General features: G+C 29.8%; 2 protein-coding genes across 2 annotated transcripts; both read left to right on the top strand.

Annotated features, from left to right (window-relative positions):
• The first annotated feature begins 3,876 nt into the window (after positions 1-3,876).
• On the top strand, positions 3,877-4,905 carry LOC112592522. Its single transcript, XM_025336605.1, has one exon. It carries the CDS (start codon positions 3,877-3,879, stop codon positions 4,903-4,905), a length of 1,029 nt encoding a protein of 342 aa, XP_025192390.1.
• Positions 4,906-8,397: 3,492 nt separating this feature from the next.
• On the top strand, positions 8,398-15,413 carry LOC112592523 (dynein heavy chain 1, axonemal). Its single transcript, XM_025336606.1, is given in 14 exon segments — positions 8,398-8,894; positions 9,361-9,505; positions 10,826-10,966; positions 11,223-11,438; positions 11,504-11,677; positions 11,759-11,974; positions 12,373-12,632; positions 12,713-13,082; positions 13,168-13,515; positions 13,616-13,823; positions 13,906-14,034; positions 14,154-14,523; positions 15,000-15,132; positions 15,261-15,413. Coding segments are annotated over 14 exon segments (3,360 nt in total).
• The last annotated feature ends 9,748 nt before the right edge of the window (positions 15,414-25,161 follow it).

The following is a 25,161-nucleotide window of genomic DNA, read 5'->3' on the forward strand; positions in this document are numbered from 1 at the left end:
GTTTTTCAACTTAAACGCGTCTGTTATTCACAATATTATTACGATGTATGTATGAATGAATATCATAAAAAACAATAAAATATTTTCTTATGTGGTATTTCCGTTCGGTTATACACGTGCAAAATCCACCGTATTTCTTAAAACACATTTCTTATTGCCATTTCATAAACGAGGAAGTACGTATAAAACCATACAGGTAAGCATATAATAGATGTGTGCGTTCAATAATGTCTCCAATGTTAAAAAAATATATATATATATTATTGCCTTAACCAAAGCGCGTAACAATCGAAATATTTCGGCTTACTATTTCCTCCCAACTGTAAATCATTGTCATCTGGAGTTCCGAATCGATAAAATATTACATACGAAACTATATATATTAATCGTTTCACAAATCACAATGTTATTTTATGTTTGGCAATAAAATCGTTTTACATAATACGTATTATCTGTGCGTGAAACGTTTATGTGTACAATGTACATAAATAAATACATCGCACATATACAAATAATCTAAGTGTATACCCAGGGGCGTCATTTGAGGATCAGGACGTGTGGTTGCACTACTTACTTTTAAAATAGTTCGAATTGGCCTGTGCTCTGCTGAGATAATGCTCAAAATTAAATCTTAAATTGTATTTTAATTGTTATATTGACATTTATCAACATTGGTATACAGTCATAATGATAACAACTATAAATTACATTGGTTATAAACAAATATAATGCTATCAATTAATTGAGTAAACCGGATGACAGGTTATTGTCCAAAAATTATTTATTTTTTTACTGTTTTTATCGCATTTTACACCGCATGGTAATTGCTATGACTAATAGATTATCTATTTATTATAATAACTGATAATATTATAAAATCCACATGCATACTACTTTGTCAAATTATAAAATAAGTAAAACTTAGTTTAATTATAATTTTACGTATAAAAAACGACAATTTATAAATGTCAATATTAAGTACTTTTTTTATTTTTTGCTGTTGCATTTCTTCTTCTAGCTTTTTATACATGAATTACTATTTTTCACTATTAAAATAAATAATTATTTATTATATTTTAATTTTTAAATTGATTTTACTATTTTATATTGATTCAATGATTTAGTCCATGATTTATGGAAATAATTAAAAGCAGAATAATGTACTTATGTACGTATACACATATCTATTTTTATATGGCTAGGTGAAATTTCATAATGGTCTGCTTGAAACCTACTCGCACATCCGAAAAAACATGAAACGACGCCCATGTGTCATCACATAAAAAGAATCAAAAATTTTAATACGTGGTGTTCAATGTGTGTAATGGTTAGTCTAAATTATTATAATTTATAATCTATCAAAATTTATATCTCATATTATCGTATAGGAAGGAAAATTATGCTCGTTTGATGATACACTATGTATATTTATATTATGTTTATAAGTAACCTGCAAAGAAAAGTATTCAATAAAACGTCTTGTATAAGAAAAAAATTGGCGGGGGACTAATACTATGCATGGCCCGTGTACCTATACAATAATGACGGAGGGTCAATTGTACACATACTACGTTTTTTGTAACGTAAAAAATAATAATAGTCAATACCTAATCTATATCCGTTTTGCCAAGACCGTCGTTTTGAGCGTGGCGGCAACTCATGGAACACAATCCACAGGTAGTTAGTCCTCAGTCCACAGTCCTCTAACCTAAACAGTGTCATTATTTCTCTAGCCGTTGTACTAGCATGTTGTCCCTACTATAATATTATTTCAGCTATACCAAAATCATAGTGGTTCTTTTTAATCCTTCATCAACATTGTGGTTGAAAGTATAATTACTTAAATCCGACATTGCATACGGTTTTAAATCCATCCATTTTACTACGTTTCAAAATCAAAATCATTCGCTCAAGTCGGTCGTGTAGTTGTAACGAAGCAGGATTACCCAGCGGTCTCGACAAAGAACTCTTCTAAACAAACTTTAATTATAGAAGGTAAGTTTTCTTGAGTAAATTAATTATTTAGAATATTTCTTAACTGCAATGTAAAACTAACTTAGGTGTTTGTGTACGTATATTTTAAATACTTTGTCCAGCGAGGGAAAGCGTTGCGGCTCGACATTAATCGATTCTTCTGTGCGTTTCCACTCGATACACAGCCACCGAGACCGGTCGACTACGGTGAGATGACGACACGTGGTGATGCGCAGAATTGGTGAATTCTTTCATTGAATAATGTATTTATGTACATGTGTGCAACAATTACACAGGTAATATCTCACGAAATATGTTAGTAGGCATTGTTCATTTTTTTATATCTAGTAGCACAAAATCATTTTTGTCTGAAACAGAACTAAATTAAAAATTAATTATAAAAAATAACAAAAGTAATTTAAATGTAAATAGTTAAAACCAAGAAAACAAAATAAAATTATGAAGCGATATTCAGTTTTTAAATACAGCACTTTCACGTTTTTGACAAATAAATAGCATATTATTACTGTGAGATCATCATTAATATTTTTTACAACATATCGTTAGTGGTATTTATTGCTACAAAAAATACACTCAACACCAAAGTTAGTATTTTATATTTCAGTCACACAAAATACAATAATATACATTAGTTTCAACTATGCTACTATTCGAGTTTGTATTAGTAGCTCCTTCAAAAAGTATAACTGTATTAATAATATTTCTAAAAAACTTCAAACCTATAGTTTGGCTAGTCACAGCTTTTATTTTTTTCATATTTATTTAGTGCTGGAAAAAGACTTCTTATCACATTTTGCTTTTAAAATAGTATTTTTTTTTCTATTTCAATTATTTGTATTGAATTTTATTTTTCCGAGTTGAGGGCAAAATAATATAATATTTATTAACATTTATTTTTTTGACCATTTTGATCTCAACTATTGGAAATAATCTAAGTCAATTAATTAATTTTACCATTCAAATATTATCTGGATCACTGGTAAACCACCTCATGCCACACTAAATAAAAAAAATATTCCAACTAAATAGTTAATGAATGTATACAATTTATTCAATAATTGTTTTAAGAAAAAACAATTTTAAAAAACAAATTTAATTAAAAATATTATTTTTATTATAAATTATAAGTTATAATTTATAACTTTATTCCATGATTGATTACCTAACTGTGCTATTTAACCATCAGTAGAAAGGCTTAAAAAAAAAATCTCAATAACGTTTTATAAATATTACCTAACTTAAGAAAATTATTTATTTTTTATAGTCATTATGTTTTATATAAAAAATGTGTTCTTTTTAATTTTAACATTTTGCCAACCCATAAATTAATGAATTTATTTGATCAAATAAAATACGAATATATCACCTATATTAAAATGTACTAATACTTAGTATAATAATATAAATCAATATATTTTATAGCTAAATTAAGATCTTGTACGATAGCTAACATTTCAATAGTTATTATATAATCCCTTTTAAATACCATTGTCTCTCCTTTTGATTTTTAATGTGTTAGGTACTGTTGCATAGAATTGTTAACTGAGCTCATGAATCCATTTTGACCGAATTACATCAGATTTTTTTAGTAAATATGGTAAAAGTAGGTAATATCAATAGATATCTTGCTCGTGATTTTTAATATTTCTAGTTTCTAGTTACTAATTATTACGTCAAAACAATTGCCTAAATAACTAATGGTGTCTACTGATTGACACTCGAAAACACGATCGTCTCCACTTGTGATTGCAGTAGATTCAATAATTATTTACACGTTGGTTATTGTCTTACGTGTTCTTTTATTTGCAGGACATAGAAGGTTCGATATACACGGTGATGACGATGGAAAACAACAAAAATTATACGGTACCCAGTTTGATGATGTCGGCATACCACGCGTATAACCAGATCCAGCGCGACGCGCACTACACGCTGCCCGTTGGTTTCGTAGATCTGCAGTCGTGTTGTCGTCTGCTGTTGGAACTCCTCAAGCTGAACACGGACAACGGTAATTTCAAACCGTTGAACGACAGGAGGAATATGTACGACAAAGTGCAGGCCATCACTGGTGATTTGAAATTTAAAAACACGTGTAACATAGCCGCGTTCCACGGGCACATTAACTGTTTAAAGATGGCCCGCGAGATTGGTTGCCCCTGGGACGAATCGACGACCACGTCCGCGATCGTCGCCGGACGCCTGGACTGTCTCATTTACGCGCACGACAACGGTTGCCCTTGGGACGTGTCCACGACCGCATCCGCTGCCTTCGCCGGGCGCCTGGACTGCCTCATTTACGCGCACGAAAACGGTTGCCCCTGGGACTCGTCGACCGCCACGTTCGCCGCCATGTCCGGTCATATTAATTGTCTCCATTATGCAATTGAAAACGAGTGTCCGTACGAATATCTGATTTGCGCCGAGTCGGCGAAGCACGGGCACCTAGATTGTCTACAGTACCTGCACGAGCACGGGGTCCCCTGGGATGATTGGACCTGCACCATTGCCGCGTATCGAGGACATCTCGAGTGTCTCAAATACGCCCATCAAAACGGATGTGCGTGGGACGAGTGGACGTGCTCCGCATCCGCAGCGGGTGGATTCGTCAAGTGTCTGATGTATGCACATCAAAATGGTTGTCAGTGGAATGAACTCACGTTCAGCGGTTCCTTTCACTCGCAGAATCAGGAGTGCTTACAGTACGCGTGGGCTAACGGCTGTCCTTGTGACGGTATGACATGCGCCGAGGGACCAGGTGATGGACGGTTAGACTGTATGTTGCCGTCAGCGCCTAAGCACCGTTGTTTATGGGAAAAAGAACAATTTAAACTGGAATTTTATCACGAAATCAATATACCTCAATTCAATGAAAGTTCGATCAGAGTGCTAAGACTTTTTGATGTAATATAAATTAATATTTTTTTAAAAACAATTCTGCGAGTATATTTTTGAAACTCTTTTTACTAAAAATTGATACAAACATATTAATACAAACAATGTATTTTATTTACTTATTTTCAAAATTAATTTTTCAACATTATTCTACATATATGTTTTGCGGATAAATCATTAGACTGCTGAGCTAATGAAAAATTAAAACTTATAAACCAATTTAACATTATGAAAAATAATAGATGTTTTTTATTATTATTGTTATTACTATTTGTATTTATTGTAGCACTTAAATGTTTCGATTAAATTTTCAATTTAAATATTTAAATGTCATAAATATACATACTTATTAAGTAAAAAATAAACAAATATGTTTTTAAATATTTTTATTTTTATACAAAATTTAAATCCATTCTTTACTGATGATATTTAAATTTTTCTCAAAACTGATACCCAGAATAATTGTGTACATTTACAGGAGGAGTTTGTTAAATGATAACATAGTGAAAAATATAAGGATATCTCTTAGCCTATATAAATGTAAATCTATGTCTTTTACTAGAAGCCGTTCACCTCGTAAATTATTTTATAAGATTAATATTACCTATCGTCCTCGACTTCACAAATAATTATATTTATGATCTATAGACTTCATCTTTGTTGCTTCAGTATGCTTAAAAGTTCATTTTGATTATATCACTTTCAAGGTTTATATTATAAGCCTTATAATATAAGGTGTTAAGTTTTATAAATTTAATTATTATAAAATTTAAATTATCTAGGTTTTTAAAGGCGTTATACCGTAACTTTGTCAAGTCTATCCCTGAATATGGTTGTGTTGTAAGGATAATTTTCACTTTATAGTATATCGCTAGTAAATAAAACGTGTCCAGCGTAAAATTTTAAACTTTGCTGGGTTCAAATTAAATACTATCCATCCTCTTCATGAATACGACCCAGTACTTCATTACTCGAATATCCTATCCCTTACTGATCGTCGCTTTGCTCATGACATAGAATAATCTTCCTGCAGAATCTCATTTGTGATAAAATTGGGATAAATACTGTAATTAGGCTTTCCATCCGTTAAACTAATAAAATAAATAAATTACTCGTCTAAAATTAAACAATTATTATCTATGTATATTTGGGTATTAGTAATTAAATTATAGACTCAAACCAGTATTTTAAATATATTAAAGTGAACCAAATTATGTTTTAATATGAAAATAATAATATATCAACATTACTTAAACCTCAACGGCTTAACGGGCTATCAAGTATTACTCAGTTAAAATACTTTAAAATTATGATTTATACATTATATTAGAAAAATAGCCAAAATAAGTACTTGCAGTAGATTTTATACTATTATAATTTATAGTAGTAGTGTAAACAGTGTAGTACTATTATAAAATAGCTTATAAAATATATTTATGTTAATGATCGATACAATATACAGACACATAATCATATTATATAAGAGTATTTCTGCAAAAATTATTGTACAAAATATACAGTGCTTATTGAGTCGCGACTGCTGCTACGAATTTGATGGTTGTCGGCCGTGATTCGCGAAGTGTTGGGACGTAAGGTTACCCACCGGTTGGTATAAACAATAAAAAATAATTTACAGCGCCATGCGCACCAAGTTATAACATGGTATAAATGAAAATATGGTTACACATAAATAATTATAATAATGATGGGCGCCCGAAGCGAACACGATAGTATAAAAAATATTAATAATAGCAAAACATAGGTACGCTCCACCCGTATGAGGACGCTTACAACACAAAAATACAAAATTACAAGTTACCAAATACCTCGACTGCGATGGTAACACGACGATCGACGATCGCAGCAAAATGAGACTGAGCCGCAACACCAATCCTCCACGCCGGCGAGGCGACAACGGCTTGAGACGAACACGCCTAATGACGATCACGTCTATGGCGGAGGTGGCACACGCGACAACGGCGGCCGTTTGCGAACCGACAGATGACGGCGATGTGTATAATAAATTCTACGGCGGAACAACGCGATTATACGCGTTCGAGTACCTATGCGTCAACGAGGTAGCACGGCTTTCCCTCTCGACACACTATTGTTGACGCACTTAAAAACACGTGGTTTGCACGACGGATTTTGGAAGTCGACGATACGACAAATCGCTCGAACAAGACTTCGAGCCGAGCGTCAAGACTCTTCACCACACGCAGCGATCACGCTGACGATTGCGTTCGACGTGTCGCGCGACCAAGAAAAACGTAAAGGTATGTTTATACTAGTGCGCTTTTTTGTGCGTTTGATGCATGCATCATAGCGCACCACGAGTTGCACGAAAAAGCTTGCAATAACGTATGTCCTTTCGAGTTGAACGCCATCATTTTCGTGATGCACGCTTAAACGCAAGGACTTCCGCGCTCATTGGGAATCCGTTCAACACGCCGTGCTTTTTAGGCAATTACTTTTTGTTTACCAATTTGTTTTTTACTAAAAATGGCTGAAACCGAAGACCAAAACCAAAATATAATATATAAATATAAAAAATAAAATATATATAAAAATAAAATAACAATTAATTATATTATATTATATTTTATTTTATTTAATAAAATATAAAATATATACAACGCACGCGAGACGGCGGCGGACGTGTGAAGAAAGGTCCGCAAAGTCCGAACGTCGGAGATCAAAAGCGATGAATCCAACTTGACGGTCAACTGCGTCGGCTATGACGGAGCGGGTGGCGTTGACAACTTCGCGAACTTTTACAGTCGTACCAATTTAGGGGAACCGGTTAGCCGAATCGATGGCGGGATATGTATCCGCGTTCGAACAATACTTAAAAGCTATTAATACTTTTAATCTACTGAAAAAAATCTTATTGATTGACGATGGTCATTTAATCGTCTTAACTCTTTTTTAAATACAAATACTTACAAATTTCTATTAAGTACCTATAAAAAAAATTGTAAATATCTATTATCTGGCTCAAAGAATTTTATATCATAAATATTATACTAATTCTTTGTTTTTAATTTTATGTATTTCTTCATTTAGTTGTTATGCTTATAATAGCAAATTAAAACAATATTATAAATTATAATATAAACATTTCCAATTTTATTTTGTAAGTATTTATTTAGTTTATAAATTAATAATTACTTCAGTCAACTCATGGTACTAATAACGAATTCCGAGAGACTGAGAAAAAAGTTTATTGTATCAAATATAGGTAATGTTGTATCAATACTCTTTAGTATACAATAGTATACTAAGATATTTTTAACGACTGCGAATGTTTTATTTTTTCTCGATAAACTCAAAAGCTAAATTAATTTTGATGTGGTTTTCAGTTTTTACTAGTGTTCAAAGAAGTTCAAATAGAATAAGATTATAGTTTTAATACCACTAACCAAACCAACAACTACTGACGCCAGAAACTGAGTAGCAAAACATAAAATGAATATACATACAAACCAATACGATAAACTTTCTGGCAATATGTTGAAAGCCATTAATCTTGAACGTTTGAAAAAGTTATATGCAACATTTTCAATTCCTCAATTATTAACAGAATATGACATCGGAGATAGTGAATTAATGCCCATATCCGTTGATTCTGATATAATATTAACGAATAATGAACATTTTACGCCGTTATGGTATTACGATAATACCGAATTCGATTGTCGAGATGCTGATGAATGGGTAAAAAAAGATAATAATGGAGTTAAATCACCAGTACCTGCAATTGTTTACTTGCCTACTAATTCAAATGAAGAATTTTCTAAAAATTATGATTGGATGAATGCAAATGTAATAGATTATAATTCAAAATTGAAAATGTATTCAGTTATTGTATCAATTAATAATTTCACCAAAGTTTATCCCGAAATACCTAGAATACAAATACACTTTAAAGGAGAAGATCCTAGAGAATTCGTTAAGAGAATCGATTATGCGATTTCAAGACGAAATTATTGTGAAGATATTTATAAGTAAGATACTTCATTTATTTGTCTGTTTTGTACGATTACAATTTAAAGGTGTCCATTGTGAAAAATTTTGGAAGTGTATAATATTATATATTTGATAAATACGAATATTGAATGAAGATGAATTTTTTAAATTACATATCTATAAATTTTTATAGACTTCCAGTTTGCCAATCATAAAATCTTTTGTAAACCTAACGTAACCTTTATTTAACAGAATATTCTACGATATTAACAATTTTTATAAGCGATGATATTTAATTATAACTATAAAAAATACTCATGTTGCTTTTAAGTTTTAAAAATATGATCATTAAACTATAAAACAATTTTAAATAAGAACAAAAATACCAATCTAACACTTGTTTTATTTTATGGATACTTTTGTTACACTATATGATAATAAATATTAATTGTTTATTTCCGATAATAAATATGGCAAGCAATTGTGATAATATTATTTTTCTAGGTGGTCTATGTATATTAATAAAGTTTTAATTGATAAACGTTCCAAGTCTAGTTCTGACAAATTACCAAATGATATAATCAAAAAAATATTGTACCTAGTATTTAACAACCAAAAAATCAAAAAAATGATTCCAGATAAAAATATCGTAAGAATTATAATATTATATAAAAAAAAAATCATTATTACGGGTTTTAAGAACTTAAGCCTCGAAAAGTTTCAAAAATTTATGATGGCTTCTCAAAGATACGATTAGCTTAATAGCTAAATAATTTAGTATACCTATGATTATAATAAACATATTATAAACATGCGCATAATATAATTCCGCACCTGAATCATTTTTTCGATTAAACGCAATAACTAATTATAATTAAAGGGAACTCCAAAAAATACATTTCACGTGTTTAAATAATACTATAACAAACAATGGATATGACTTACGACATTTAATTTATTACCAATATATAAAAATAGTATTTTTAAGAGTTTATTAACATATAAATAGGTATTAATTTTAATATTTCCTTAAATTTCATAAAATTAGTTCAAAAAAATATATAAAAAAATTACATAGATACACAAAAAACAATCGATTGATCCGTGTTAACTAGTTCACGAATAATACAAACCATTTTATACAAAAAAAGATTCTGAGTATAGATTATTGTCTATCAGCTTCTTCACTAAAAACATTATTCATCAAAAGTTTATTAAAATTAATACGGTATGTCAATTGAATTGTTGTCAAAAACATAACATTTATTTAATATTAATATTTAAATTATTATAATAATACATATAATTTAAATTGTATTACATTAATGTTATTAACTTTTGATTCATACCACATTTTCGTAAAACAGTATGAATGTGTTCATTATTATATAAATTGATAATATTTTAAAATTAACCAACATATTTTGAAAATTGCATTGTGTGCAGTAAAATACATGTAAAAGTTTTAAATTTCTGTGGATAATATTTTAGAGTTAAAATGAAATAAAGAACATATTCATCATTTAAATATGTAATTTCATCCATATTTATAAACTTCAAATATACATGAAAAAATTAATTTTAAATTAAAAGCTATTCAAATGCGTTAATAAATAATAGTCGATAAATATGAAAATTGAAACACATTTTTGTATGACATCGAAATAAAATATGACCAATAATATCCAAAGATAAAAAAAATAAATTAAAAGTACCTATAATTCAAAACATCTTAAAAAGTTAGAAAATATAATAATTTACATAACTCGTTTAAAAAAAAAATAACAAATTTTTAATTTTCCTTCTATGTACATATTTACGTATATTACAATATATACAACGAAATATATTAGACTTTTACTGTCTATACTTCTAGTATTTTTTTGCTCACCTAAAAATGTGAAATAGTACGCCATAATTTACTATTACAATTATTTTTATTTTTATTATCTCAATTATATTTGTATAGGTGATTGAACAAATTAATAACATTTATCAAGAATCATGCCTGTCTTTTAGGCTTCAATTATTAAAATCTTTATCTAAAGACCATCATAATACTCTAAAAATACCAAATTTTGATTTTGAACTGTTCACAAGAAAGCTTGATATAGCTAGTACTATATTTGGTATGTATTGTAATAATTACATTATTATATAATTATCTTATACTTATTTTATTTTTAGCTTTTTTTTTTTTTTTATTATTATTCTATGTTATATTCTAATATTTTTATTTTGTTTAAATTATTGTCATTTACGTTTGTAAATCTAATACTCCATTTTATGCTGTAATTGAACCTAAGTATTTTATAAATAAAACAAACATGACTATGTATTTATTATTTTAAAATATTTAACAGAACAATCTACTTTAATGGATAAAAAAAAAAAAATTTTTAAATATCAGTGAAGAATTCAATAGAAGAAGTCTATTACAATTACCTGAAGTGTATAAATCTCTCTGTGACTCCAATATAGAAATTACTTTAATAAAAAATACACAATTATTATTCACTGATTTTGAATTCAATGTAACACTAGATGAATTTAAAAAAACACAGTTAAAAAATATGTCTGAAGTAATTTTTTTATGATTATTGTTTTAGCAAAATATTAAATATTTTATTAAATTACATGTAATTAGACATTTAATGTACTTAAAAACTTGTGGATAAAAGAAATAGCTTCTAAATGTCGTGCAGCTTTAGTAAATATAAAAACAGGTTGGTTTAACATTTCAATAAATAAAATTGAAACTTATGAACCATCAATCAATAAGTTACAAAGATTAATGACGCTTATTACTCATATGATGGAAGTACGTAATTATATATTTTTATAGTAGGTTATTTACCTATATCACTTCACTTTATAACATAGTAAAATTATATCATTATAGGAACGTCTTAAACAAATGGTGTTAAATTCAATAAAAAGTTATGCTAGACTAATCGAGCAGCCTTGTATTCCAATGAAAGGTATTAATGATGATTTTGTTTGGGGTAGTAATTTAAATAAAACACCATTTGAAGAACATGCACCTCCGTTATTTTCTTTAAAACTCAATATGAATAAAAATGGTGCATATTACTCTACTGATCCAGATAAATTTGAGGTATGTTACTTGTATAAATACTGTAAACAAATACATTTTAATTTAAAAAAAAGTTTACATTATTTCACACAGTAGATATATTTTTTTTTTAATTTAACAAGGCAATTGATAATTTTAAAATACTAAGTGTACCTTTGTATTTTATAATATTTTTAGGACAAGGGAAAAATAAACAATTGGTACCTATATTATTTATAGAATAAAAAAATAAAAACAGTAATAATTATAGTATCTATATATTTTAATTTTTATTATATATTCAATTATAAAAAGATATTTATATAAGAAAATATTTTTTATTATTAACCTAAATGAAATAAGTAACAAAATATCAATGTGCAGTTGAATGTATAGATAATATTAGTAGGACATAATAGATATATTTATAAATTCCACAGTTTGTTATTGTAAGTTTATTAAAAAATATGATACTTGAAAGTCACACTATACCAGCCATTCATCCCTTTGTTCTCAAGAACTTGAAACATTTCGAAAATCTTTGTTTAATATCAATAGGGCTAATTGACCCCAAAATTATTGAACTACAAGCTATTATTGAAAACAGTATTCGCTTAGCTATTATTCCATTAAAAGCATACTGCAAAGAATTTCAAATTCATTCACATTTATATAATACAGATGTCGATTCATATGTAAAGTAAGTATAAAGAAATTTATTAATTTTATTATCTAATACAACTAAATAACATACGCTATACATACTATTATATTTAAAAGAAAATTCTTTGATGGTAATCCATCACTAATTGAAATAGAAGAAGAAATATCAATGCAAATAAAAATGAAGTTAAACCTAGAAAAGACATTTCCTGAAACTATTACTATTGGTCTATTTTTCATAAATATTGAATCGTTGAAAAATATATTAATAGTGAAACGGATTGGATTAGCTGATTTAATTATGAAAACACATGCTAGTTTAACGACTGAGAAAATAGAAATATGCTGCACAGAATACAAAAAGATGTATCAGAGGCTTATTGAAGTTCCAACAACAGTAGAACAAGTGTTTGAAATAAAAGAATGGATAGATACTTTGCCAATTTTAATTAGCGATCAGTCTGAAATCGTAAGACGATTATTAAAGGTAACATAATATTAAATTACTTATAAAATAACACCATTTTAGATAGGTACTATAATTTTATTATTAATTTATTTATTATTTACAGGAAATGGAAATGTTAGATAAATTTTTGTGGATAGTAGAAGATGAACAAATGAAATTAAAATTCAACTCCCAAATTTGGCCTTATAAGATTCAATTAAGAGTAAAAGAGGCTTTGGAAAATATAGAAATAAATATTGAACAATTTGAAAAGATTCAAATCGAAGATGAATTGTTATTACAAGATAATGTAGAATACTTAAGTAGTGTTATTTTAAAATTAACTATTGAAAATGATTTATCAAAAGTTAATGAAATTACCGTTGAAGTAAACAAAAATTGGAAACTTATTAAAGAACTTCAATTAACTGGTCAAACTTTAAACCTAAGACAAAAACTCTTTGGTCATACGGTAAGGACAATTAAGTACAACAAATGTTGTTTTATTATTATTTATCAAAACCAATAGTTAACTAAATAAGCAATAATCTATATTAAAGTTGTATAATTAGGTAACTCCCTTTGAAAACATCGAGTATTTAGTGAATGAATTTAAACCATATAAAATATTATGGCAAAGTGCTTCAGAGTTTTTTAAATTAAAAAATGCTTGGATGCAAAATCCGTTAATAAACATTGAAAAATCTACAATAGAACCTTCGTTAAACAATTTATTAAATATTGTCACAAAATCTGTTGAACAATTCGCTGAAGTACCTGGTAACAATAATAAATGGACCTAAGTTATTTTTTAATTATAAATTGTTTTAAATATTTTTTTGCTTTTTATTAATGAGTATAGGTACTTTAAGTGTAGCCAATGAAATAAAAACACAAATTGAAGAATACGTACCAATGGTACATTTATTGAGTTATATACTAACTCAAGGGATGAAGCAAAGGCATTGGGATATATTTACTAATAGAACTGGTGAATAATTATTAATTATTATCGTAATATTGGTACAATATTATTAGTACCTATACCTATTATAGTATCTTATACATATACATTAAAAATATTAAATAAAGGAGTAAAAATTGTTTTAGGAATAAAAATTATATTATCACCATTGCTGACTTTTAAAAAATGTTTGGCAATGGGGGTTCATAACCATGTAGAAGAGATAAAACAAATATCAGATAATGCTTCAAAAGAATATACAATTGAAGTAGCTTTAAATAAAATGATGGATGAATGGCCTAGTGTTAAGTTACAATTGTTGCCTTATAATGATAAAGACATGTATATATCAACAATATCAGATAAAGAATTACAAATGCTCGATGATCATATTTTAGTTACTCGACAGCTATCATTAAGTTCGTTTAAAGGAATATTTGAAGAGCCATTAGCTAAATGGGAAGAAGAATTAAAACTTTCAAAAGATTTTATTAAAGAATGGAGCGAATTTCAAAAGTATAATACCTACTTAATTTAAATATATATTTTTTAGTATTTACGTTATTCTCAAAACATAGAGCTATATAAATAAATTTAATTTAAGTAAATTGTGAAGTACTTATGAATAAAAAAAATATCTTAAATAATTTATTAACATTAGTCAATAATATGTATATTTTTTTATCTTGTCATAATTGTATTTATAACAATGTGTTTAAGATTATTCATGTTAGTTTTATCAATATTGAATTTTTATCGTAGGTATTAAATTATACTTAAATATTCATAATATTTAAATTTGACTTGAAATAATATCCATTCTTATGTTTTTACTGCAACAATAACGTATTATAAAAGCTTGGTAGGTACCTAAATAATACTATCTAAAATTCTAGACATCTAATAATATCTATTTAAATATACTTATAATTATAGATTACTTAAAATTGTTCGTATTAATTTTAACAAATACATTTAAATAAAATTATTAGGACATGGTTGTATTTAAAATCCATATTTGACAATCCAATGGTTAGGGATCAATTACCAGAGCAAAATAAGAAATTATTCATTTTTGAACGAATATGGAAACGAATAATGAAAATTGCATTAAATAAGCCTTGGGTGAGTTTATAAATAAATGCATAATAATTTATGATCACGTTAACTTTATAATACAGAAGATATTTTTTTAGATTTATATTTTAGTCATTTAAATTTACATACAAAAATATTGTATAAAAACAATTTAGGTTATGAAGATTGGTTCAGATAAACGATTATTGGAGCAATTAATCAAGAGTAACATTCAAATTAATAAAGTTCAAAAAGCAATTGAATTATCTCCAGTGGCTCAGCAAATAAAACACATGGACACACGGTTTTTCAATAATAGGATAAAATAGCTGATTCGAAAATCTAGACCTACTCCCTACTCCTTGCTGCCGCCAACAGCACTCATTATCAGTTTTCAGTTATTATCTATCACATTGTTATCAATTATCACATTGTTATCAGTTATCAGTATTATCGTATATTTTTATTATTTTAAATATCTACCCATTGTTATTTGCCGTCAACCACAACCCGTTATTCAAATACTTGTACGCATCAATTTGATCGATTTATGCACATTAGTTGTTACCTAAAAAAAAAATATGGTCATTTGATAAAAAAACTTAGCCCAATAATATCTTATTTTTTCTTAATACTTCGAGGGGGGGGCTGCACCCTCACAACCACCACTGCTCATTGACTGCAGTAATTTTATTCTCGATTCAGAAATAATTAGAGTTCAATAATTACACTATCGCGCTATGTGAGCATAAATACATTTTTTTTAAAACATATTCTCACTAATGAGAGACTCACCAAGAATCGATTGGGTCCCAGGACATCATAATTTTAGTGGACCCTCTTTTAACTTTAATTTCAAAAAAAATTGTATTACTAAATTTTAAAAACTTTAAATTATGGTATAATTTTATCAGCAAGTAACCTACCAACTTTCTATACTACTGGATTATTAACAAATTATATATTTGAATATAAAATTAAATATTTGACTTATGAGGAATGCTTGTTTAACTATTAAGGAGAAAATTAAAAATACACAGGTACACTCTATGTAATTGTTATAATTACTTAAAAGTCTAAATTTAAGTAGTAAAAATATTTTTCAGTAATGATCCTAACTTAACTTGAAACGAAAAAAAGACAGTACAAAAACATTGAAGAATCTGAAGTACAAACAAATTCTTATTAATTGATTTTTTATTAGTCAAAGTCCAGATGAAGGATTATTAGGACATAATACATATTTTACAGTTTTCTAAATTCATTTTAAGGACTATTTTTTTTTAATATAAGAATACATACCTACCCTATAATATTAACTCAGAAACTATAACTGTTCGTATTTTGATTTAAATATAGCAGAATTTTCAAAAAAAACTCATCTAGATGCTAAACAGTATACGGTAAGAAAAATTTATAGTATTTGAAAAAAACGATTTTATTATGCATTGTTTTTATTATTAAAATTTAGAAAATAGTAAATTGTTAACTGTATGATTAAAATAACATAGAAATATAGTTATCTGGTCGTGATCTGTGATGGCCGATCAGTACATTTAAAAATAATTCAACATGTGTTATTATGCATATGTAAGAATTTCAATAATTTTTTAGATATTTGAGATGAACGATGAATTTGACTCTACTTTTACAGCTATGTTCACATCATGAAGAGGCCGAAGATACTGAAGTTTGTATATTTACACACTAATGTGATAAATTTTATAAATCTATCTTGATTTTTTTGTTAAATAACTTTTACATAAAAATAATTATTTATAACCATTCGTTACAATTATTTATTTTTAAATTATGATTCTCTACGCGTTTATATTCATTTAACTTTTTAGCATTCGATAATCAATATGTATAAAAATAAAAATAATAATATTTCATATTCACTGAATGTAGAACATTTGATACACATGGCAATAAATAATTTTCAAGGACATATTAATCAACATTTTTTAGTGACACTATCAGAAATTGTAGTGTACCATACAAATTTACAAAAATATTACATTGATTTTAGTGGAGACAATAAATCCCATGCACAGATATTTTACATCATAATACATTTCTACATTATAAAATTGATTTAACTATATAAACCTACTAAATACCAGGATGGTGAAATAGATTGTATAAATCATTATAGTAAATGTGAAATATGTGAAAAAAGTTGAATTAAAAAATCAATTAATTAATTAAAATTATATTTATTTGTGTGCTTATTATTATTGACAATTGTTTATAAGATTGAAACATCAAACAATAAAACAATAAAAACAAAAATATAAACAATGAAAAGAGCAATAGGTACATGCGCAAATTGGTCGAGTAGAAAGAACTTCCGCAGATGTAACTTATATCCAAAAAAAAAAAATCGCATCACGTCAGTATATTATGAATTGAAATATGTAATTCAAAAAATAAAAAATATTATACATTACTTCTTAAAATATTTTTGCGCGAAATATAAAATGTAAATCTTTCAATTCGTGTGTTTAATTTGTTAATAATAATTAATGGTTATATGTTTCGAACAAAAAACCTCAAAATTAAATCAAATTAAAACCTCAGTACACGTCATATAGTAAACACATAGACACACACGCTGCCAGTAAACTGCGTTCCTATAATATTATATAGTTGTTGCGCCGCGACCGCTGCTACGAATTTAGCGGTTGTCGGCCGCGATTTGCGAGGTGTTGGGACGTAGGGTTACCCACCGGTTGGTATAAACAATAAAAAATAATTTACAGCGCCATGCGCACCAAGTTATAACATGGTATAAATGAAAATATGGTTACACATAAATAATAATAATAATAATAATAGGCGCCCGAAGCGAACACGAAGGTATAAAAAATATTAATAATAGCAAAACATACGCTCCACCCGTATGAGGACGCTTACAACACAAAATTACAAAATTACAAGTTACCAAATACCTCGACTGCGATGGTAACACGATGATCGACGATCGCAGTAAAATGAGACTGAGCCGCAACTCCAATCCTCCACGCCGGCGAGGCGACAACAGCTTGAGACGAACGCGCCTAATGACGATCACGTCTATGGCGGAGGTGGCACACGCGACAACGGCGGCCGTTTGCGAACCGACAGATGACGGCGATGTGTATAATAAATTCTACGGCGGAACAACGCGATTATACGCGTTCGAGTACCTATGCGTCAACGAGGTAGCACGGCTTTCCCTCGCGACACACTATTGTTGACGCACTTGAAAATACGTGGTTTGCACGACGGATTTTGGAAGTCGACGATACGACAAATCGCTCGAACAAGACTTCGAGCCGAGCGTCAATACTCTTCACCACGGCGGACGTGTGAAGAAAGTTCCGCAAAGTCCGAACGTCGGAGATCAAAAGCAATGAATCCAACGTAACGGTCAACCGCGTCGGCTACGACGGAGCGGGTGGCGTTGACAACTTCGCGAACTTTTACAGTCGCATCAATTTAGGGGAACCGGTAAGCCGACTAGATAGCGGGAAACGTATCCGCGTTCGAACATCCTCCCACCGTGAGGCTTCGCATTACTGGATATGTGTAGACGTGTAGTGGACGGATGCACCAGGTCCATGCCGAAGTTGAAAGCTTGATATCGCCTCAGTCGGTCACCAATGCATGGCGTGTCAGTGGTGTACATTTTTTTGTTTTTAATAATATATTTAAAAATGCAATCGACGATTAATTAGTATAATAATACAAAATGAATAATACAAAATATACGAACATATTATAATGGTTCATTAACATGAACAAAATACAAAATAATTAATAACGTAAAAAATAAATATATACTGTGTGTTCACCAATTTAGGGAACATTGAATTTCTCAACCAGATTAAATTTGAATAAATCGAATTTTTTTTACAAACTAGTGATTTATAAATGAAGACCTTGGGGCAACAACGAGACATGTCCATATTTTGGTCAAAATCACATTTTCACGTAATAAAATAGGAAAAAAAAATCTGAATCATATGGTGTAACAATCGGATATGTCCGACTGTTATATATGGAGTTATAATATAAATGGACTTGTCTTGTTGTTTTTTTTGGGGCAACAACAAGATATGTCCGGACAAGTCTGGTTGTTGCCCCAAATACTGGTAGCACTGTAAAACAACGTGTTTATCAATAAATTAATGATTACAGAGAATGAAAATCAATAAATTAAAATATTATACTTAATATTATATTCTTTGTTGTTATTGTTAAATGTTAATTGTTATTTAATGTTTATGTTATTATTAATTAATAAGAGTGAATTTAAATTTAATTAATGAAATGAGTATATGTATGATAATTAATAACGGTGCAACAACAAGATATGTCCATACCATATTTAACATTACGGTGCAACAACAAGATATGTCCAAATAATATTGCATTACAGTGCAACAATAAGATATGTCCAAACAAGTTTTTATTGCTTCCTATAATTATTATTAAAAGTTAAGCATTATCTATAAGTGCATAAGTTGTATGTACCCTAAAACTTAGATATACCATTTTTATAAAAATTCTAATTTTTTTTTTTTTAATTTATAAAGTTTTTTTTGTTTCCTGAATAAAAATAAAAAAAGGACATGTCTGGTTATTGCCCCAAGGTCTTCAAATATACATTTGTAGATTAATTTCAAAATTTTTATCATATCGGTATGTGCATGCATAATAAAAATATTTATTTTTTTTTGAATAGCTGCAAAATTACTTAAAAAAATTAGGCCTATCCGAATATGGTGTTTGAAATAGGTGTTGCTATTGAAAAAAAAAATATTGCGCATGCGCATACTGAAATGATAAAAATTTTGAAATTTATCTACAAAATATATACATAATATATAAATATATTTATATACTCGTATCACTGGCTTGTAAAAAATAAATTCGATTTATTCCAATTCAATCCTGCCGAGAAATTCGATGTTCCCTAAAATGGTGAACATGCGGTATTATATCAACCCATTGAACACCTGATCCCAATAATAAGCGCTAGGCGACATCTTTGGTGACCAAGTATAGTATAAAAAATTAAATAGGTAGATTGGAACGGATGGCTGACATCGTAAATACGCAAGGTATACATAGTACTCCTAACTGGTACCTAGCGCAACAAAATGAACGTTACTTAGTAGGTAACAGTACGAACAAGACGTCGAACGGGGCGTCAAGACTCACCACACGCAGCGATCACGCTGACGATTGCGTTTAACGAAAAACACGTGTACCTATCTATATGTTGTGATCAAACAACCAAGAAAAACGTAAAATATGACAACATTGACAACGCACGTGCGTCGACGGTGGACGTGCGGAGAAAGGTCCGCAAAGTCCAAACGTCGGAAAGCAAAAGCAATGAGTCCCAACGTAATGGTCAACCGCGTCAGTTACGACCAAGGCCTGATTAAATCAATAGGCTGAGTAGGTTACAACTTTTGGCGCCAATCGGCCGATATTAAAGAGGGGTGCCACAAAATAATTTTTATTATGAATGAAAAACGTTTGCATAATATATACTTCAGTTAAAGGTAAAATTATTTTTTTAACTATCCCAACGTATAAGAATCCAGTACATAATATTATTAAATTTTCATTATTAATCTCATATGGAATATGAGGAAAAACAATAAACATAATTGAAAATTAAATATTTGCGATAACGTTCTATTAGGCACATCAAGGTCGTAATAATTGTGTTTTATCGTAGCCCATGTAGGGTATTTCTGGTTTTACCATAGAGATAGGTTAAAACGAAGGCCCTTGCACTTTTGTTTATTGAAAGAGAATTCATGAAAAATATTTCTTTCGATGAAATAGTGGAGTCTTTTGCAACGTTAAAATCAAGGAAAAAAAACTTTTTTCATTTAAAAGTATAGAGTAAAACAAAACCAACATTTTTTAATGAATAATGATCGCAGTTCAATCATAAATTTTAAAATTTTAAATGCTCTTGTATATTAATTTATCAAGTATAAAAATCGTTTTATCTTAAACAAAAAAAATTCGATGTTGATACGTTTTCTACTGTCCTCCTCCTACCCCCTCTCCTGATTCTTCGTAAAGGCGACATATCAACCCTAGCCTACTGGTGACCAACTCTTTAATCTGGACCTGGTTACGACGCAGCGGCGGCGTCGACAAATTCGCGAACTCATACAGTCGCACCAATTTAGGAAAACCAGTAAGCCGACTCGATGGCGGGAAACGTAACCGCGGTCGAACGGTGCGGTAATGCGTCCGTGTCAAATCGACCGACAATATTCGTAAATTTCCGTAACACGCAGCGATCGCCTTTAGTGAATGTCAGCGGACGGTGTGCGTTCGTCATCGTCCGTTGTGCGTCTTACAGTGAGTATTCGCGGTATGAACTGTTGTCCTCCGATGGCGACAATAGTAAACGACGACAACCGTACGTACCTATGTCCGGCGCCGGGACAGGCGTTTACGGCACACGGACGGCACGCCGTGCGCGCCATGTGGCCGCCGATGTGTTGCAGACGATCGAGGACGGCCGACAACCGTGTCACTTGAGGCGATGAGACGCGGCCGGTGACGAGCGAGTGAGTGACCGCGCCCCCCAGTACGACAGCCAGCCGACCGGCACCGGTGACGGCTATAGCCGATGTCTGGTCACCGCCGCGATGGCGATCATCGACGGTGGCCGCGCGTTCCGTGTAGCGCAATTATGTTTCTCGGCGGCCACCACGTCCCACCCAGATCACGCACCAGGGCTGTTCTCGTACCGCACGGGAACAGTGTCCAGCGCAGCAGTGTGCTACTTGCGATTAATGCTGTCCCAGAACTACCATCCTCCGGAGAAGGGCCGCAGCAAACGTCGCAACGTCGCCGGTACAACTCGCGCCGGCATTTACCCGGTGCGACGGCGTACCAGACACTATAATATACTCGTGTGCGCGTACCTGCTGTTCGCACCGCGTGCTATCACGCCGTCCGCGGCCGCTGCACACAGCTGTCGCGAACGGGTTGATTTTATTTTAGTTGCATTACCGTCGATGGCGATAAGTTTGATAAAGTCGTTACAGTCGAATTCGCTTATTACGATGCCGTACATAACGATATCCGGGTAAAACGATTCCAAACAATGTTTTTGGTCGGTTTTATAATATCTTATGTGTAGTACTTTAAGCCGTATACAACGATAATCCGGATAAAGCGACGTTATTTTGAAATTAAAATGGGTTTACATGCACAAGTAGGTAGTAAATTTGATTTCGTTCGAAGTGATAATTCGATAATTTTATCTGTAACGCGTATCGGCATACTGCATGCTTGTTTAAAGTACCGTCAATTTTGGAAGTGTATTTTTATATTGATCAGGTACGAACTTTTGTTTCGGTAAACAACGATATAAATTCGCCAGAAGTGTCAATGGCATTAAAAAATATTTCTAATTTTGTTAAAAAATCTTATTCAAATTATAAACGAATCGCTATAACAGATTATTTATCAAGCAAATCGTAAACATATATGTAGTATATACTGTGCATGTATGTACTTTCATTAAAATTTATAAATAGGAACCTTTAATGTTAAAATATGTAATCTTAAATAAAATTATACAGTAAAAAATGTGTTTAATAAATCATTTTTTTTTTTAAATCAAGTTACTTTTTGTAATCCGGCCAATCCGGGTATAATGAAATTCGGTTTATAACGATCAGATTTTCTAGATCCCTTGAAGATCGTTAAAAACGAATTTAACTGTATACACATTAAGTCAATTAGTCAATAGCTACATATCAAAATTAAATATGTCGATTTGTCAGAACACGACAAAATGAATTTACTCATGAGTCATGGATAACCTCTTAAACTTTTTTTCTAGTACCTACATTATAAACAAGTTTATTAGCAATTTTAATACTTTTATTATGTTGATTAATTTTTTTTTCGTTTCTTAAAATGCATTTGACTAGAGGCAGTGGCACCGACTTGTATTTCTTTTAATGGGGCAAAATATAAAAATTAGTTACCATCACCACCCACTAACTTAAAGTAAAATAATGACCGATCACATTCACATAATTATATTGAAAATACACACATCACAAAGCCGTTCGCTTCACTCGCATTTTATCACTCCTATTAAGTACTAATTAGTAAATAATTATTATTTCTTACATATCCCCATAGGTATATTTTCACCCATTCACAAGTAACTGTCTCTTACTCTCTTATGATTATCAGATTAATGATTATATATTTCTAATTTATCACTTCATAATACATTCAAACCTCAACCTCTAACACACTGATATATATAAAAAATCAATATTATAGGGCATAGGCTACTACGTATAGTATTATTGTTAAACCTACATTTTTAGAATTTTTGTTTCTTTTTTCTCTATTTTTGTCAATATGTGTTTTTCATTAAAAGTCAGAGTATTCAAAAATATAGCCTGTCATTAGTTGTATCACAATAGTATCTAAAAAAATAACTAATAAAGAATTAAAATAGAAATAATTATTATCACATATATATTATTCCTAAGAGTAGCTTTATTATTTTATAATATTTTACTAGTTGATATCTAACAGTATCTTACTGTCTATAGTCAATACTGACAATGATCTTGGAATACACTGTAATACTGAATATATTGTAAAATCAATGGTACTGATCGGCTGTCGCAGAATTTGTATATTCCTTAGATTTACAAACTAGAGTGTCAACTTACCCAACCATCCATCACCCACCGATCATTACCATAGTTAAATACAACGGCGAACCGCCCCATAAAGTACATGTTCGGCGACATTGACTAGAGGTGCCCGTAATTAGGTACCTCCCAATTTATTTTTTGTGTGTGATTGTGCAATTCGTAAGGTACGACGTAAAAATGTATGTTTCAATTGTTAATTTTTAATTGTTAATGTTTGTATAATATTATTTAATATTTTTTAATCCAATAAGTGTAAAACAGGGGTGACCAACCTATAGTGATCGCCGTGAATGACACATTGAGCACAATACGATTAATTATTTAAACGACGAAGCACGTCTTCGTCAGTCTTGAAATGTGTGGTTGTTGAGAAAGATAGGTAAAGAAATTAATACTCACTAGTACGAGTATTAACGTTAAATAATTTATTATTACATTTAAAACACAATTACTTCAAAAAAACGCAATCGTAAGCGTGGTGTGCTATTGAACAGTGCTGACCATCTTCTAAAAATTAGTAAGTGCTCTATCCGTATTTATGCGGGTCCTACTAATTATGATAAAAAAACAACTTGTTGTTTTCACCTTTGATCTACATTTAGGCTTTTAAAATCTTTCATATTATTAACTGTAATAGCTCATTATAAATTATACTAGATATAATTTATTATGCTACGTTATATTTAAAAAATTATAGTTTTGGATTTACTACAAATCCACGGCCCGTGGTAGATGTTGATACGGCCCTCACTTCAATAATTTAAAACCCATTAATTAATTGTATATAATATATTAATATAACGAGAAAAAAAATTATTGTAAGAATATAAAACTAAAAAATATTAAACATCAAATAAACTTTAATAGTGTTTTATCTTTACTGGGTCCAAAGCAATAGTACGGGCACACATTAATTATACAGGTGATCATTCGATTTTGATAAAATACTTTATTATTGGAGATATGTTCATGGTATTAATCCCGTGTCATTTATCAACAAATACTGTATGTATTATTATTAAAAAGTATGTGGCCCATAACAACATTTACCCATATGATGTGACCTGTCTTCATAAAAGGTTAGACACCCCTGATGTAAAAATAGTTTAAAAAATGAAAACAATATGTTTTTACTTCTTGTGAAGAAATAATTTGTTTTTGAATTATGTTAATTTTCTTTGAAGAATAACTTTAAGAATAAAGTTTACTCAATTAATGTTTTTATCATCACAATATGTAAGTATATACCAGTATACCACATGGGAAGATTTGCAATATAACCTGTATTAATAAGATCTATATACCTAAAGATAATATTTATGATTAATATACTTAGCATAACTATTTTCTAAGATGT

The sequence above is a fragment of the Melanaphis sacchari genome, unplaced genomic scaffold, assembly GCF_002803265.2.
Source record: "Melanaphis sacchari strain LSU unplaced genomic scaffold, SCAv2.0 Contig178_pilon_pilon, whole genome shotgun sequence".
NCBI classification, from domain to species: Eukaryota; Metazoa; Arthropoda; class Insecta; order Hemiptera; family Aphididae; genus Melanaphis; species Melanaphis sacchari.